General features: G+C 46.4%; 1 protein-coding gene and 1 pseudogene across 3 annotated transcripts; both read left to right on the top strand.

Annotated features, from left to right (window-relative positions):
- The first annotated feature begins 4,253 nt into the window (after positions 1–4,253).
- On the top strand, positions 4,254–5,413 carry LOC136458885 (probable N-acetyltransferase HLS1; annotated as a pseudogene).
- Positions 5,414–10,233: 4,820 nt separating this feature from the next.
- LOC136458884 (trihelix transcription factor ENAP2-like) lies at positions 10,234–17,314 on the top strand. Of its 3 annotated transcripts, none has more exons than XR_010760080.1 (3): positions 10,234–11,451; positions 11,633–11,665; positions 17,039–17,314. XR_010760080.1 is itself a non-coding variant. In XM_066458791.1 (2 exons), exon 1 carries the CDS (start codon positions 10,365–10,367, stop codon positions 11,421–11,423), a length of 1,059 nt encoding a protein of 352 aa, XP_066314888.1. In that variant the 5' UTR covers positions 10,234–10,364; the 3' UTR covers positions 11,424–11,451; positions 15,420–17,021. The 3 variants fall into 3 exon arrangements, 1 of the variants encoding a protein (XP_066314888.1); XR_010760081.1 differs by lacking the exon at positions 17,039–17,314 and adding an exon at positions 15,420–17,021; XM_066458791.1 differs by lacking the exons at positions 11,633–11,665; positions 17,039–17,314 and adding an exon at positions 15,420–17,021.
- The last annotated feature ends 839 nt before the right edge of the window (positions 17,315–18,153 follow it).

Genomic DNA, 18,153 nt, shown 5'->3' with positions numbered 1-18,153 from the left:
CGGAGCATCCATCGTACTGGACGACCACGGAGGGACCTGCTAGCAGCAGCTAGCTCGGCCTTTGGCCTTTGGGCCTTTGGGCCTTTTGCCTTTTCTTTTCTCCACCCATTGAAAAGCGACGGCACATGATACTCTGTCCGCTGGGCCACCACCGTCGTATTACATGCCGGCCCACGGACCAGTTGTTGAAATCCTTTAATCTTTGCTAAGTTAGCTTGACCTATAAGCCGTATTTTTCAGCCAACGAATAATATTTTTCTCTCACAATAAATTAACCAATAGTATTTTCAGTCATAGCTTATCAGGCAAGCGAATAGGATAGCAGCCAGTAGTGAAACTATACTACTGTGTCGTACAATACAAAAAAGGTCCGTTCGCTTCGCTGAAAAAACAAGTCAAAACAATGTTCCGACTGATTTATTATAAGAGAAAAACACTGTTCTAGCTGAAAAAACAAACTGAAAAAGGTAGATTATAAAAGAAGCAAAAGTCCTGTCTGTCGGCGCTCTCTCTGATCTGGTGAGATGGATGCAGTGCTTTCGGCCATTGCCCTAAATTAATTCACCAGCAGGTTCATTGAGACTGACACGGTAGCGGCCAAACATGGTGATTAGAATTAGTAACCCTAGTGAGCTTTTGTCACAGGCCATGGGGGGCAGGTATCACCTCCCGAGCCGTCGTTATCCTATCGTTAGCCGAGCTTAGCAGCAGCAGCAGCCACCTCTTGCTCTGCGTTAAACCCCCCTCGTGCGGTACGAACGGTTAACGCTAATTATTAATTAATTAACCCGCTGGCTCATGCACCGTCGCGAACCACGAGAAATTCCTGGCTTGGTCCTCTCATCTTTTGCCGTTTTGCTGCAAATTGTTACTAGTTGTTTTTTTTTTTCAGATCGGAGGGCTGCGTCTGCTTCGCTTTGCTTCGATGATGGGTGTTCGTGCCTCTTTTTTACAGGGCACCGAGTGATTGTGGCGCCTGCAGGGGACAGCCAGTGGTGATTCACCCTCTGCCCAAAAATAAAATTTATCTGTCTCCCCGAAGGCCAGAAATCTCAGAGGGTGGCGTGGCGACTGGCGATGCACATTTCAAATGGCCAGCTCGGTTCGCTGATAAGTCGAAAGTATGGTTAACTGATTTGTTACGAGAGAAAAATACTATTTATTTGTTAAAAAATAGGACTTATAAACTAAGCGAAGTGGACGAAAGCTTTTTTCCTCCGGAGCGAGTTTATTTATTGTATCCTCTGACGCTGCGGTCCCGGCGGTGCGTCAGCATGCGATGGGATGCAGTGCATTTGTTTGCGAACTGTGATGCACCATCAACATCAAAGCTCGTGTGCAGTGTGCTGCAAGATTTCAAAGTCTTTGTCAGCATGGGTTTCAGATGCTGTCACGAGCTCAGCGGTTCGCCTTTCTTGGCAGCAGCCAGCCAGCCGGCCAGCAGCAAGAGCCTGTTTAGTTTCACTTCATTTTGACAAATTTTTCAAGATTTTCTGTCACATCGAATCTTTAGACGTATGCATGAAGCATTAAATATAAATAAAAAATAAAACTAATTACACAGTTTAGACAAAATCTACGAGACGAATCTTTTAAGCCTAATTAGACTATGATTGGACACTGATTGTCAAATAACAACGAAAATACTACAGTGCCATTTTGCAAAAATTTTCGTCATCCAAACTGGGCCCAAGACTGTAGTCTGTAGTATAGCCAGTTGGGCTTTGCAGTTTGCATGGTAAGACACTAGAGTACTCATCCACTCCCCCAATAACTGTGGCCGCTGGTTTTCGTGGATCTTGACTCGATTTGTAAAAAAACTAAATGTATGTAACATTAGTATCTCTAAATAAATTTAGGGACGGAGGGAGTATACAGTATTTTCTAGAGGCCATACTACTATACTAGTATTAGCTATTTTCTCCTTCAAAAAAATATAATTCTAAAATAGTGCTAGTTAAATTATCCAAATTAACCAAATTTACCATATTAAATAAGTATTATCATATTTCTTCATGACTCATGAAATATATAATTATAACATGCTTAGAGTCATACATATGAGCTAGTCATACATATTCATACCATTTTCTATAAATTTAGTGAAAGCTAATATTATTAACTTTGATCGGATCTAGTTTTTTTTTGAGAGAGATAATAGCTAGTTTTTTTAGAGAGAGTGTGTGTACGGACGCTGCCTAGTCTCGTTGCCTCCGCCATCGGGTACGGGATGGCCATAGTCGCCCGCGCATATTGTTTACGCCGCTATCGCCACCTTACTGTTCATGCTTTGTTGTATCTGGCAGGCTGCACAGTGTTCGCCTGGTACGGTAAACAACGACGTCCACAATACTGTTTATGCTCTGATGTGTCTGGCAGGCTGTACAGTGTTCGCCTGGTACGGCAAACGACGGCACCCACAATACTGTTTATGCTCTGACGCGTCTGGCAGGCTGTACAATGTCCGTCTGACATGGCCCGACGGCACCGTCCTGCAGGTGCGTAGGGCATGGTAGGGTACGGTACTCGGTATTGCGGTTGACTTGAGCGCCTTACCTTATCTGCTCCCTAGGCCCACACCGAGCAGGCGTCCCCGGTCGGTCGTTTCGAGTCGGCCCCGACCGCGTCGTTCGGGAAATAGCAGCGAGCAGAGGTCCGGCGTATCCTCGGTCGGAGAAAGAGGATCGGAGTCGGACTGCGGTCCCACCACGGCCAGGCCTTCCGGTCGGGGCTCCGACCAGGTCTCCTGGCTGGAGGTGCCGGTCGGGGACCGGATCGTGGTCTTGGCATGTCATTGTGTATTTGGGCCGGACCAAGCGCGTGCAGTCGCTGCACCGTCTGTTGGGCCGAGTTTTGTTGGGAAGCGGGTCCATTGGAGACTCCGAGTTTATGAACCCGACACCTTTAGTCCAGATTACATCTTTTTGAACCATATTTTACTATTTCTGATTGGTGTAAATTCTATATTTAATTGACGTAAATTGATTATTCGTAACTAGGAATGGTCAAAATTATTTGAGCAGTTATCTGATTATGTTTTTGACTTTTTTTATTTTATGTATGTTTTATTTGGCTCCCTTTTGAAATTTTCTAATTTAGGTTCCATAGAAATAATCCGGCTATAATTTTTGTTTTGTTTGTTTAATATTTTTATATTATTTTGATTTTTTTTTGGCTCGTTTGATCTCGATCTATTGGTCAACCAATCGGGTGATAGAGAGTAAAAAACACTCGATTCTATGTTTCTTTTCCAATCGAGTGTGCAGGTGGGAATCATCACTCGGGGTTCAGGTGTCCCTGTTACACCCGACCGTCCGGTAGACAACACCTATTTTTTCTTTCTAAAAACACGTAGTATTTTACCTAATAAAAAATACTGGGAGAAATAAATGAGATGATCTCCAAGTGTTTCTAATAATTCAGTCACAAATTATCAAAATTCTGGTCCCACACACGATTTTGTTGCTGGTAGTTTTTTTTTCCAGCGCGCGAGATCGTAAACAGCCAAACAGGCGTGGTGTCTCTGTCGCCGGCGTCTCGTCAGCCAGTCTCAGCTTCACCTTGCGCCAGCCAACTGTGCCATACAAACAGTCGCTTGCAAGCAGTAGAGCAGCCGGCCAAGAGCATTACTTTAATACACATATACACAGGATCAAATCTAATTTAATTTGATAATGCAAATCTACTCTGCTCGGCCATGCGCCAGCAAGCGGCGGCCATGCGCCCATGCCCCAGCAGGCGGCTGCCAAACCCCTATGCCCCTCCACTGGACGTGAAGGAGAAGAGGTGGTATTTAATTCTGTTCTCCTTGGTCGCTCTCGATTGTGGTGTTGGGGACGAATGCGCAGTCCCCAGTCATGGGGTTGCACAGGCAGAGACCGGAGGGACGAGGTGTTGCCGATGATTGCCCGCCGCCATGGCCTGCGGTAGTTCGTCTTTCGTCCATCGCGCGTGCCGTGCGCGGGGAAAGACCAATGCGTGCGACTACGATACGCGTATTTTTACGCGCGGAGGCGGCCCGTTTGCCAAGTGCTAAAAGTTGTGGAAGGAATATAGGGTACTCTGTTTTTCTCTTTTTTCCCGAGAAAACATGGATGAGGAAGGGATGGGCACTCTTGAGATGCTCTAACGAGCGAGCCGCGCTGATTGTTTGCATCCATATCTTCAATTTGTTGGTGCTGGGCATTGCTTTTTCAAGCACGCGCTCTAGCCTCTCTAGTTTGATCTGGACATGCATGCATGAACAGGTAGCTGAGACGACGACGTCCGGGCCGGGCCGCCGGATCACGGGTCTCATCCGGGGAACCGTCAAGTTCGTCGCCTCCGCCAAGAGCCGCCCTGGAGCACCCGCCTTCGCCAAAGTCGGCTACATTCTAGGCCTCCGCATCGCGGCCTCCCACAGGTAAAGTTGCTCTCCTATCTACGATCGCGAGCGACACTTTCCATGCATGCTGCTGTGTTGTCATCAAGTCGATCAACAAACTGAACTAGTGGTAATAAATGCTCGGCCTGTGGATGCATGCAGGCGGATGGGCATCACGTTGCAGCTGGTGCGGCAGCTGGAGCAGTGGTTCGAGAGCTCATGGCCGCCGAGTACGCGTACATGGCCACCGACAAATCCAACGACGCGTCACTGCGTCTCTTCACCGGCCGCTGTGGCTACACGAAGTTCCGGACGCTGTCTATGCTCGTGCATCCAGTGCACTCGCACCGCCTCAAGGTGCCGCGCCACGCCACTGTCGTTCGCCTTGGCGCCCGCGACGCCGAGCGCCTGTACCGCAGCCGGTTCGCGCACGTCGGGTTCTTCCCCGCGGACTTCGGCGACGTCCTCGACAACACGCTCTCCCATGGCACGTTCCTGGCGATCATCGGCGACGACGACGGCTACGAGTGGGGCGGTGACGTCGACCGCTTCCTGGCGTCCCCGCCGGCGTCGTGGGCCATGGCGAGCGCGTGGGACTGTGGCGGCGTGTTCCGGCTCGAGGTGCACGTCGGGTCGCGCCTGCAACCCGGCGCCGCGGCCGCCAGCCGCGCGCTGGACCGCGTCGCCAAATGACTGCGCGTGCCGTCCGTGCCCGACTTGTTCCGCCCGTTCGCGGGGTGGTTCGTGTACGGCCTCGCCGGGAGCGGAAGCGACGCCGCGCTGGCCGCGGAGGCGGTGTGCGCGTCGATCGTCAACATGGCGCGCGGCAGGGCGGCAGCCGTGGCAGTGAAGGTGGAGGTCATGGACCCCCTCGGCAGGTGCATCCCGCACTGGCGCCGCCTGTTGTGCACCGAGGACCTGTGGTGCATGAAGCGGCTCGGCGGCGGCCTGCATGCGGACGGTTGGGATTGGGCCAGGTCAGCCCCTGTTTGGGATTGGGCCAGGTCAGCCCCTGTTCGCTCTATTTTCGTGGACCCAAGGGAGGTGTGATTCAGCGGCCAGAGTAGTAATATAGTACTGCAGTATATACTCTGTCGATCATGTAGTAGATATGTATGTCTCTTGTAGTCTTTGTGTTCGCGGTGTTCTCCGGAAGTGTTCTGGGATGCCAGAACACGCCCACGTCCACGTCCACGTCCATGTCGGTTCGTGCGTTGGAACGATATCATGCCTCTGCCGGACATTGAGACAAAGCAGCCACCCAAATGCACCAACGCTCGCGCCGGCCGCTAGCTGGTACTATGCGTGACACAAGTGGCTGGTGCTAGCCCTGACGACGCTGCTTCCTCATCGGTTAGCTATCTGATTCTGATCCGCCGGGCGACTACGCTGTCGTAGCTATCTGATCCGCTGAACGCGACAAGCCGGCCTTCAGTAGTCGTACGTGATTTCTTCCGGTGGTTTTTAATGAATATTAGGCATTTGCAGAAATTATATATTCCAAATATAAATTATGATGACAGAGGTAATGAAGACGCCATTCTAATAGTACTTAAAAAAACATGCACTTCCTTATAAAACAAAGCTAGCATTCACGGCAATAAGTAGTACTGAAATGAATAAAATAAAATAAATAATAAATTATAATAGAAAGGTTAGGAAATCGTACCATTCATTAGGATGGAATAAGAAGAAGAAGAACAACACTAATTGACAACTTTAAGAATTTTCAAACCTAGAGGATCCCCGCTAGTTCTAGTATGCCTTTCGCATAGTATATATATGGAGGAGAACCCTCTATCTCTACCTACATTAACTAGCAATATAATACTAATTGATGTTACACTATTTACCTTCACTTGTGGGCTTAAATACTAAAGTTCACTAGATAATACCCCGTGCGTTGCTGCGAGAATTTGTTACAATGTACTTGAGAAGAACTTATGAAGGGAGAACTGATAATACCAGCCAACAACAACAATACAATGTGGTGCCGTGAGATTTGAGAGATAAATTTAGATAGACAATTGATTATAGTATGAATATGATAAAAAGTAACACCATTTTATTGGTCCAAAGGAACCACTGTACAAACCTATCCAGATTTAGTTACAAACCACTGTACAAACTTATCCTGATTTAGTTACAAAATTAGATTATGAGAAAATAAAAAGAGCATGGAAGTAAATATACTTTACTTTTGTCATTTTCTTTTTCTCCGCATCAACTGATAGAATAAGAAGCAGAAAATAGCGTAGGACTACAGTCCACATGGAGAACGTATCTTTCAGAATCTGCTGTCAACTTCTTTTGAAGGATTAGATAATACACAGTTATCAAGTCTGAAAAAAACCTTCACCTGATGGCAGAGAACTCTATAAAGACTAAAGAGTGCAGACTTTCAGATTAGTTGGGTCCGCATCCTTTCTGAGTGCAGTAGTAGATTGCCTGATTCAATGAGAGACGACAACATAGTAGCGGAGGCTTGTCCTTTAGGCTTTAGACTTCAACAATGGCAGCGTAGGATGTAGAACTAATGAGTTGGCCTATGACTTCACCCAACTAATAGTTCCCGATGAACTGGCAACAGGTGCAACACTACCTACGTAGTAGAGCAAATCTGACTTCCCTCAATGCCTGAATGCCAGGAAGCAAAACGTATGATTCTGAATCAATCGGGGCATTCTTCAGATCAGATACAGTGCTCGTCGGCGAATAGGAAAAAACACCATTAATTAATCAATCAATCTTACACATCATCTCCTCTACCTTACCCATCTACCACTACCAATGAACGAAGTCTGGAAACACACCACCACGCACTATTGCTTCTCCAAGACACACATCCAGTAATGAGTAATCTATCTAACAAAAAGCGTTAAAAAAGGTCATCATCGGCAGCTTACTACTACTTGGAGCGTCCGAAGATGGCAGCAGCCTGCACGTTCTTGTAGGCGCTGCTGCCGACGAGGTAGAGGATGACGACGGCAATGGTGGAGACGACCAGGGCGATGTTGGAACAGAATTTAAAGGCATGCTAGCTCGTGGTCGTGGGTGTAGGAACTGGGGCAGGCGGAGGGAGCCCATCAGTCGGCAGACGTCCATTCGTGCACCTTGGATTTGAAACGGCGGCGCCGCCTGAGTTTCCATGGACGTGACTTGTAAGTGTTGCAACGGAAGGGAGATTGTTAGACTTAACAGGGTGATGACGTGGCTTTACGAAATTGCAGAAAAATCTGCTAGCGGAGGTCTCCTATTTAGGTATGATAGATATGGTAGATTAGGAAACACAAACAATAATGAACCTTGCATGTTTATTAAAATTTCTACATACGAGCTTTAAAAATCTTAGAGCAACTCCAAGAGTGTTGCAAAAAATGGATGGCTAAATTCATGATTTAGCTATTCTCTAAAATAGAAACCTCCTAAAAAAGCAGAGGTACTGCAGCAGTTCAGGTAAATTACCTTGTCTATATTTGAAACTTGCCACGTCGCCATTTTTCGATCCACTGCTTCAAGGATTCGCGTCGTTCTGCGCCACCGTGTAGACAGGGCCATAGCGATCTGCAGCCGGCTGAGCAGGCAACAAGCTACTACAGCCTGCTGCTCCCTGGTCTTCTTCGTTTCCTCTCTTGCTCTCTGTCTCCTTCGTTCAGCGGGCAGCAAGCCACGCCTTGTTCTTCACCCTGTTCTACCACTGGTTGAGGTAGTTTGTTGTCTGATCGAGCTCCAGGAGTTTCTGACGACGACAACGACATGAAGACAGGAGCTGTGGCGGCGTCCAGGTCCACCGGCAGCCGCAGGTGAGGTGTCCAAACGAAGCCCCATGGAGGCCGTCAGGCCAACGAGCACGGCGCCTGCGGAGCACGGCGCCAACGTCGGGAGAGTTTAAAGCTGTAACAGGTCTTGCCGCGGCTACTGCTTCTTCTATTTCCGCGCCCGCACACCACTTCTTCCTGCTCTCCGATTCGTCTTCCTCAAGACCTCAACAGCACAGATCTCTCCGACTGCCATCTCGTCGTCGCCCAAGCAACTCGGATTCTTCCTCCACCAGTCCATCCTGATGAGTCCCAACTCCATGCCATCGATGATACGCAGGACAGGCCCACAAGGGAGAGAAGCGCGCCACGGGAACCAAGGATTACCTCCGGCGGCAAGAAAAACGCGCGCAAGAAGCTAGCAGACGCGGGTAGTCAGAAATCGGCGCGGGAGGTTCCGTTTGGTGAGCGGCGTTCGCTGGCTATCTTTGGCAGCCGGATTTCACGGGATAGCCGATTTGTTATTTTGGAATGCAAGATACAATATCCGTTGGAGTCTATTTTATGCCCAAAAAATTCTAAAATAGATTCAAAGCTAGGAATAGCATCTCTGCTGGAGTTGCTCTTACACTTTTTGGGTCCATCCTTGAAACTATATTCTGCGCAGACTTGCTATTCTGCGTAGACCATAGGTCTCATAAGAGTATAGAGCATAGGACGTAAGCTTAATCTAAGAAATAGCCATCAACCTGAGTTGTCGACAAAGTACTCTAATGATGCAATGCCTCTTCTGTCAGCAAATACAGAATGAATTTGCAAGAAAAAAAAGGCGCGGTAGGAAACATGAACATTACATTGGAACAATAATGCAAGCTAGATTTACTAACAGAGTGGAACACAGCTATTGGTAGGCGCAAGGAACAATATTTACTTTCTACTTTTAGGGTATGTTTAGGACTGCTTCATGAACTTCACTGTAAAGCCTCACAAAAAACATGGAGTTTGTGAAGCACCTCTTTAGGTGCTATCATATCTCTACTTTTTTTTTTGGGCAGAGTGCGTGAAGCTGAATTTATTTGGCTAAAAAACATAAATCTGAGCTGAAAACGTGAGGTGGAACAGTCTCAGACACCTCCAGTAAAGAAAATGGATGGACGCTATTGAACTCTCGTCCTTAGGTTCAACACCTACCTAACTGTCTGCAGGCTAAGGTGTGGAGAAAAAAATTTAAAAGAATGGCACAATCCGGTCCGGCTGTTCCCGTCTTTTTTTTTTCCTTAACTGCTACGGGCAAAGATATTTTGTTGCGGAATCCCAATTTGAAAAAAACAGGAGTATGTCTATTTGAGAACCGTGTGTTTTGCCCCACCCCAACCTGATTTTTTCTGGGCACTGTTTTTCTTCCTCCTTCGGCCGACCGCTGCCGTTCCTGCTCATCCTCGCCCCTATCGCCGACCACGGCCCCGCTGTGGGTGCTAGGGTTTGTCAGATCTCCGACGAACCCTAGCGCCCGCGATGGACTCCCTCTTCCCCTCCCCCAACGCCGCCATCTTCTCCAGCTCCGGCGAGCTCGCCCGCCGCAACCTTCTCCAACTCCGGCGCGCCTCCCCCGCCCCGACCTAGCCTGGCCGCCGCTACCACCATCAGGGCTCCTAAACCGCCCGGCCACCATCTCTACCGCTTGGCCTGCCTGTCTTTCCCCGGTCGGCCCCTTCTATAACCGTTGTACTTTAAAAAGGAAGGACAAACCTTTAATTAATGAGTCTGTCTACTGCACAACCATGTGTTTTATGTAGTTTCAATACATGAATTTTTTTGCACCATAGAATTAAGATCCAACAGCTTCCACCCTTTTTCAGCCTCCAGCCTCCACTGATCACAGATCATAATTTTTTTATGGAAGGATAAATCACAGATCCGCCGTCGCCGGGGCGAGCTCGCTGGTCGCCGTTTCCGACGCCGGTGGTCACCGGTGAGAAAGAGAGAGGGAAAGAGATAAAAAAATTTCATGTGTTTTTTTTTTTTTTTGCTAAAACGTACGGTGTGTTGTATAGTATTTTTGTTACGTATACATCTATCTAATTCCCCGTATGCAGTCTCAGTACACTGGGCTACAGTGTCGCGGTGAGCACCACGGAGGAACGGGCGACCTGCCCCAAACTCGCCGGATTCCTACCGGTCCCGGCCAGCCCACCTCGCCGAACAACTCCACCAACCACGAACCTGAAACCCTAGCCGCGCCCATGAGCGACGACGCGGCCGCCGCCGCGTCCCCTTGGCCGTCGACCTCCCCCTCCCCATCCTCTGCTTCCTCATCAGGCGCCTCCCCGTCGCCTTCCTCCCCGCGCACCAAGCGCCGCCGCACCGACCGGTACGCTCTCGGGTTCGAGTTCGCCCCGCGGCTCGCGCCCTACGAGCTCCCTGAGGATCCGCTCTCCGACAAGCCGAAGCGCTCCGGGCCCGAGTGGACGGAGCGCTCCACCTTCGCCCTCCTCGACGCCTGGGGTGACAGCTTCGTCCGCGCGGGGCGCAGCATCATCCGCGCCGACGAGTGGCTCGAGGTCGCCCGCCGCGTGTGTGCCGCCGCGGACCGTCCCGCGGGGTATTTCTCCGATTCGCAGTGCCGCAACCGAGTGGACACGCTTAGGAAGAAGTTCAAGAAGGAGAGGGAGAGAGCGCGTCTTGCCTCGCGCCGCTCCGGGCCCTCCCCCTCCAAATGGGTCTACTACGACAAGATGGTGTCAATTCTGTGCCCGTCCCCGCTGCCGCTGCCGCTCCCGGCCCCGGCGGCCCTGCCTCCGCCTCCGCTGCCTCTCCAGTTGCTGCCTCTGGCTGCAAAGCGCCGCCGTGACAGGCAGCCATCGCGGCGCTTTCAGTGGGGGATGAAAGCTCCTGAGCGTCTTCTTGGTGGTGGCGGGGACGTCGTAGGTCCCAGGGTTTCAGGGTCAGGTGCGGAATTGGGTGAACAGGAACCGCAGAAAAATAGTGCTGTTCAAGTGGATCGAAATGGGTTCGTGGCTCTCACAGAGTCAATTCAGAAGTTTGAGGAGGTTTTTGTGAGGATGGAGAGTAGCAAGAGGCAGCACATGGTGGAGGTGGAGCAAATGAGGAGGGATTTGCAAAGGGACCTAGATGCAAAGTGGAGGGAGATTTTGGAGAAGGCGCAAGCAGAGATTGCTCGTCTCAGTAATGAGGATGAGGATGAGAGTGATGCGGAGGAAGATGGGGATGTTGGCGATGGTAAGAGGTTGGAGGATGGTGGTGATGAGCAAAACAATGGTGCCGTGGATGCTTCTCCTTAGCATACAACCTAGAGGCTTTCAAAATGAGGTTGGTTCACTTATCTCAGCAGCTTATGCTAAATGCAATATTTTGCTAAAGCAAAGTGCCAGGTCATTTTGTATCATTACATTTTGATGCCTGTGTAAACTAAAACTGAATCATCCTTTTATGTGTCTGGAATGTTAATTCGACTAAACTAAAGCTACATCATCCTTTTTTTGTCTGGAAGGGCAATTCGAGAAGGATTTCGGCCCTTATATAGGTACTCCCATCATCCCATGTCTGCAACGTCCCCCGATGCCGTTATTTCACGTTTGGTTGTAACTCGCCATTTAGAGTAATGTTGGGACTCTCATTTTTTGACATTGTATTTTGGTGGTGTTTGATTACTCCTTTTTGCGCTGTAAATAGTTCGCAACGTCCCCCGATGCCGTTATTTCACGTTTGGTTGTAACTAGTTGTAATCAGCTTACGGTGGTATCGGATCCCACACTATTTAAGATCATTCCCGCCCACGATTGAGCGTTATAGGTTCCGGCCAGATATACCCCTCCCTATCGGCTGAACCAAACAAATCAGGCAAGTAGCGATATCCATTCCCGATACGGAAGTGACTGGTTCTCTTTACGTTTCCATTGTTAGAATTGCCAAGGAAATTAGTAGAGCGCAGAATTCTTCAAATTTCAAATGATTGTCATTTAGTCTCTTAAATCTGTGATTAGCTTTTTATGAGATTGAAATCTTGTGCCACTTGATGGCAACATATGCTACAACAACAACAACAACAACAACAAAGCCTTTAAGTCCCAAACAAGTTGGGGTAGGCTAGAGTTGAAACCCAACAGAAGCAATCAAGGTTCAGGCACGTGAATCACTCCTATCTAAGGCTAAGTCTTTGGGTATATTCCATCCTTTCAAGTCTCCTTTTATTGCCTCTACCTAAGTCAACTTCGGTCTTCCTCTGCCTCTCTTCACGTTACTATCCTGACTTAGGATTCCACTACGCACCGGTGCATCTGGAGGTCTCCGTTTCACATGTCCAAACCATCTCAACCGGTGTTGGACAAGCTTTTCTTCAATTGACGCTACCCCTAATCTCTCACGTATATCATCGTTCCGAACTCGATCCCTTCTTGTATGACCGTAAATCCAACGCAACATACGCATTTCCGCGACACTTAGCTGTTGAATATGTCGTCTTTTCGTAGGCCAACATTCTGCACCATACAACATAGCAGGTCTAATCGTCGTCCTATAAAACTTGCCTTTTAGCTTCTGTGGTACCCTTTTGTCACATAGGACACCAGACGCTTGCCGTCACTTCATCCACCCTGCTTTGATTCTATGGCTAACATCTTCATCAATATCCCCGTCCCTCTGTAGCATTGATCCTAAATATCGAAAGGTATCCTTCCTAGGCACTACTTGACCTTCTAAACTAACATCTTCCTCCTCCCGAGTAGTAGTGCCGAAGTCACATCTCATATACTCAGTTTTAGTTCTACTAAGTCTAAAACCTTTGGACTCCAAAGTCTCCCGCCATAACTTCAGTTTCTGATTCACTCCTGTCCGGCTTTCATCAACTAGCACTACATCGTCCGCGAAAAGCATACATCAAGGGATGTCCCCTTGTATGTCCCTTGTGACCTCATCCATCACTAAAGCAAACAAATAAGGGCTCAAAGCTGACCCTTGATGTAGTCCTATCCTAATCGGGAAGTCATCCGTGTCTCCATCACTTGTTCGAACTCTAGTCACAACATTGCTGTACATGTCCTTAATGAGGCCGACGTACTTCGTTGGGACTTTATGTTTGTCCAAAGCCCACCACATAACATTCCTTAGTATTTTATCATAAGCCTTCTCCAAGTCAATAAAAATCATGTGTAGGTCCTTCTTCTTCTCCCTATACCGCTCCATAACTTGTCTTATTAAGAAAATGGCTTCCATGGTTGACTTTCCGGGCATGAAACCAAATTGGTTCATAGAGACCCGCGTTATTGCTCTCAAACGATGCTCGATAACTCTCTCCCATAGCTTCATAGTATGGCTCATCAACTTAATTCACCGGTAATTTGTACAACTTTGAATATCCCCTTTATTCTTGCAGATCGGTACCAATATACTTTTCCTCCACTCATCAGGCATCTTGTTCGATCAAAAAATATGGTTGAACAGCTTGGTTAACCATACTACAGCTATGTCCCCGAGGCATCTCCACACCTCGATTGGGATACCATCCGGTCCATCGTCTTACCTCCTTTCATCCTTTTCAACGCATCTCTGACCTCAGATTCTTGGATTCTCCGCACAAGCGCCTATTGGTGTCATCAAAAGAGTCATCCAACTGAAAAGTTGTGTCCATATTCTCACCATTGAACAATTTGTTAAAATACTCTTGCCATCGATGTCGGATCTCATCCTCCTTTACCAAGAGATGCTCCCTTTCATCCTTAATGCACTTAACTTGGTTGAAGTCCCATGTCTTTCTCTCACGAATCCTAGCCATCCTATAAATGTCCTTCTCTCCTTCCTTCGTACTCAAATGTTGGTAAAGATTCTCGTACGCTCTACCCTTTGCCACACTTACAGCTCGTTTTGCAGTCTTCTTTGCCACCTTATACTTCTCTATATTGTCCACACTCCTGTCATGGTACAAGCGTCTATAGCATTTTTTCTTCTCCTTAATAGCCCTTTGGACTTCCTCGTTCCACCACCAAGTATCTTTAGCCTCGCGTCCCCTTCCTTTGGTTACTCCACACACCTCTGAGGCTACCTTCCGAATGTTGGTTGCCATCTTGTTCCACATATTGTTTATGTCGTCTTCTTCCTTCCAAGAGCCCTCTTTGATAACCCTTTCCCTAAATACCTCTGACGTCTCCCCTTTCAGTTTCCACCACTTTGTTCTTTCAATCTTAGCTTGTTTATCCCTACGGGCACGCACCTGAAAACGAAAATCTGCCACCAAAAGCTTATGTTGAGAAACAACACACTCCCCTGGTATCACCTTGCAATCCAAGAATGCTCGTTTGTCCTTTCTTCTTGCGAGGACAAAGTCAATCTGGCTACAGTGTTGTCCGCTACTAAAGGTCACTAGATGAGATTCTCTCTTTCTAAAGAAAGTGTTGGCTATCATCAGGTCAAAAGCTACCGCGAAGTCCAGAACTTCCTCCCCCTCCTGATTCCTACTACCATACCCAAAACCTCCATGAACTGCCTCGAAACTTGCGCTTGTAGTACCTACATGCCCATTAAGATCTCCTCCTATAAAAAGCTTTTCACTACTAGGTATAGCTCTAACCAGGCCATCTAAGTCTTCCCAGAACTGTCTCTTAGCACTCTCGTCGAGGCCTACTTGGGGGGCATACGCACTAATTACGTTCAAGACCATATCACCAACGACAAGCTTGACTAAGATAATCCTATCTCCTTGCCTTCTCACTCCCACCACACCATTTTTGGGGCTCTTATCAATCAAAACTCCTACTCCATTTCTATTCGCGACTGTCCCTGTGTACCAAAGCTTGAAACCTGTATTGTCCACCTCCTTCGCCTTCTGACCCTTCCATTTAGTCTCTTGAACGCATAATATATTTACACGCCTCCTAGTCGCGGTATCAACTAATTCTCTTAACTTACCTGTAAGTGACCCTACATTCCAACTACCTAAACGGATCTTAGTTGGTTCGACTAGCTTCCTTACCCTTCGCACCCGTCGACTCTGATGCGAAGACCCTTGCTCATTTTTCACTACACCCGAACGCCGATGTAGCGCGCCACTAAGGAAGCGACGACCCGATCCTTGGTTACTTGACACCATGCCCAGATCATGACACGGCGCGTCACGGGTGTGACGACCCGGCCCTTGCCCATTTAACACCATACCCGGGTTCCGATATGGCGCGTCGCTAAGAGGGTTACGCCCCAACGATTTTCTTTCGGGTTTCATCTCCATTTAAGTGGCTAAGTTTTTACATTGGCTCGCCACGTCTAACACAACCCTCCTCCTTTACCAGGGCTTGGGACCTGCTATGCTGGGACACCAAAGGCGCCCCACCATAGGCGGAGTTATGGCAACATATGCTAAATTAGATCAATATTGCTATTACTGAAGTATTCCTGATCAAGTATTTTTTTACTGAAGTATTCAAATTCTGGCCTCAAAGATATTGTTGTGCCACTTGAACTTTTGTTGATGCTTTTGATTGATAGGTTCAATATGGTTCAGTTATGTGCTAGAACAACCGTGGGTACTGTATTACAAGCTTGTTACACTTGAATCTGAAAGTTCTCAAGTCTACCGGAATATGTGATTTCTTTGGTGAAATCAAGTTCATGTATAATTTACTTACCTTCTCAAAAGATTACAAGTTGAAATGTCATCATGTGTCGCATACTCGCATATGAAAGAAGTACTATCCAAGCTGTCATATCTGTGTGTTTCATTTGGCATGACATATTAAGGGTTGCGTTTTTTTTTTATCGATGACCGTTTTCAGTATTTGTGGTGGAAAGAGGGATGAATGCTACTCCCTCTGTTCCAATTTATAAGTCACTTTAGCTTGCTCCTAAACTATCTAAACTTGATCACGTTTATAGAAAAATGCATCAACATCTAGACACCAATGCAGTTTCATCAAATTCTCCCTGAAATATGTCTTGATAGTGCATTTATTTGAACCTGTAGATGTTAGAAATATTTTTCTAAAAACTTGGTCAAAATTGGAGAAGTTTGACTTAGGACAAAGATAAAATGACCTATAATTTGGAACAAAGGGATCAGTTTCAAGGTAGTCATAAGCTACCGTGATATAATGCAGAAGATTGGAAATGTCTGCTTGAACTTATGTTGATTATCAGAAATGTTTCTGAGTGCAGAGGAGCCTCATTCTCTATTTTGTGCAGTGACTGGGCTGTCAATTATGCTGAAACAAAGTTTTGCTTAGTAATTCAGCTTTCGGTTGATATATTTTGCTACCTTAAACTTGTTAAAATTTAAGAAATGGGTTGTGTTCATGAGTCCTTTGTACTCTTGGCCTGTTTGGTTCAAAACTATGACACAAGTTTCCTGTATTGTTTAAAATTTGGTTACTTTGTGAGGGCATGGCTGACACATCCTCTTGAATGCATCTTCATGGGCGTCCCCCAAACATTCTGTTCTGTATCAAGCTTTAGAGTTCAGGTTGACAAACACCTGTGAGCCATGACTTTATATGGTAGTTGCATCTTACTTTTTCCTTATTTGAAAGACAAAATATCTGTTCTACGTGGTTGACACACAACTAGTTGAGTTGGCTGCTGCCGTTTGGCTTTTCCTGGGTTCGATTATGTTTGCATTTACGAGATGATGGGTGATGTAACCTCTGGATTTTCACCAAATGGTTCATGGATAGCTTGTGGTTTGAAATCACAGTCCAATAACTTCTCTTTGGTCTTTTATGTGGTATAGATGCTAGAAAATATTGTCATCAAAATCCACATCCACATTCTTTTTGTTAGGACCTCGAATATTTTTCAACTTGTGGTTGTCCAAGTAATTAGTTCCCTGGAATGTGCGCCTATTTTGTTGTCTTGTAAATTTCATGTTGCAAGTTGGAACATGGGTGATGACTTGTTTACTTTTTTTTTTTTTCAGGAACAAAATTGGGCTTTTCATGTCGATAGATGAATCCACATGTTAGACAGGTGGTTATGATTAACTCTGTAGGTGCTGATATTAGGATTGTGAGTACCCAAATCCCTAGAGAAAGGAATTAGCAGGGAATATATCTGCAACAACCAGCGCAGATTGTTGTATAATTCTCATATGTGTTTCTTTTTTTCTCAGCAATGCTAAGCAAAATATTACTGCTCTTTTGATTACTGTATATGGCTATTTGCTTACTGACGTGTGATTTCAAGATAGTAATGTCATTTGATAGCTCGTAGTGCTTACTGTACTTGGTTATAACTGCTGCATTTTACTTCTTTTTTTGGAACTGAGACTCCCGGGGCCTTTCGGTGTTCCAGCGGTGCTCACAAAAACTCCACACTTTGATGTGGCATGCAGACATGTAGTGCACCTGCCCAACGGTTGCATATTCTTTTCCTGAAAACCTTTTACTCTCACCGTGATTAGGAACTGCCCCCTCAGTCCTAAAACAAGTGCACATTTTTGTATTTCAAGGAGTCATGCAATTTTAAGTTTGACTAAATTTATAAAAAATAATATTAACATTTGTGTCTTTATGGCATGATTAATCTCTTAAAATTTATTTGGCATCATAAGTATTGTGCATTTATTTTGAGATGTAGGGTTATAAATCTAGGATGCTTTTTTATGAAATTTATCTGCTACCATATGATTTTTGGGGATAGTTTTTCAGGCCAGTTTTAGTGGAAGTTTTACGTGAATTTCATTTGTATTTAATAAGCTGTTACATATGTGTTTTTGATGACATGACAACGTATCTAAGAGGAGACAAGTGGGTTTTTATCGACATCAAACTCTTGCCACGATTACCAACTTCATATAAGTCATAAAATTTAATGTCTATGAAATAATAGAATGAAACTATGCATTGAGGATGGATGTTTCATCTCAATTTACATGAGGTGGCAGTCTTAGAAACTATGCATTGAGGATGGATGTTTCATCTCAATTTACATCACGAGGTCTTGCGAAATTGCATCATCCAACTTTGGTTTCACCCTTTGTCAACTTTATTGTCACCCTTTCTCTTTTTTTTAAAAAAAATTCGAGAATAGGGA

The sequence above is a fragment of the Miscanthus floridulus genome, chromosome 6, assembly GCF_019320115.1.
Source record: "Miscanthus floridulus cultivar M001 chromosome 6, ASM1932011v1, whole genome shotgun sequence".
In the NCBI taxonomy this organism is placed as follows: Eukaryota; Viridiplantae; Streptophyta; class Magnoliopsida; order Poales; family Poaceae; genus Miscanthus; species Miscanthus floridulus.
Note: the sequence above shows the minus strand (reverse complement) of the source record. Positions and strands in the feature narration are given on the sequence as shown.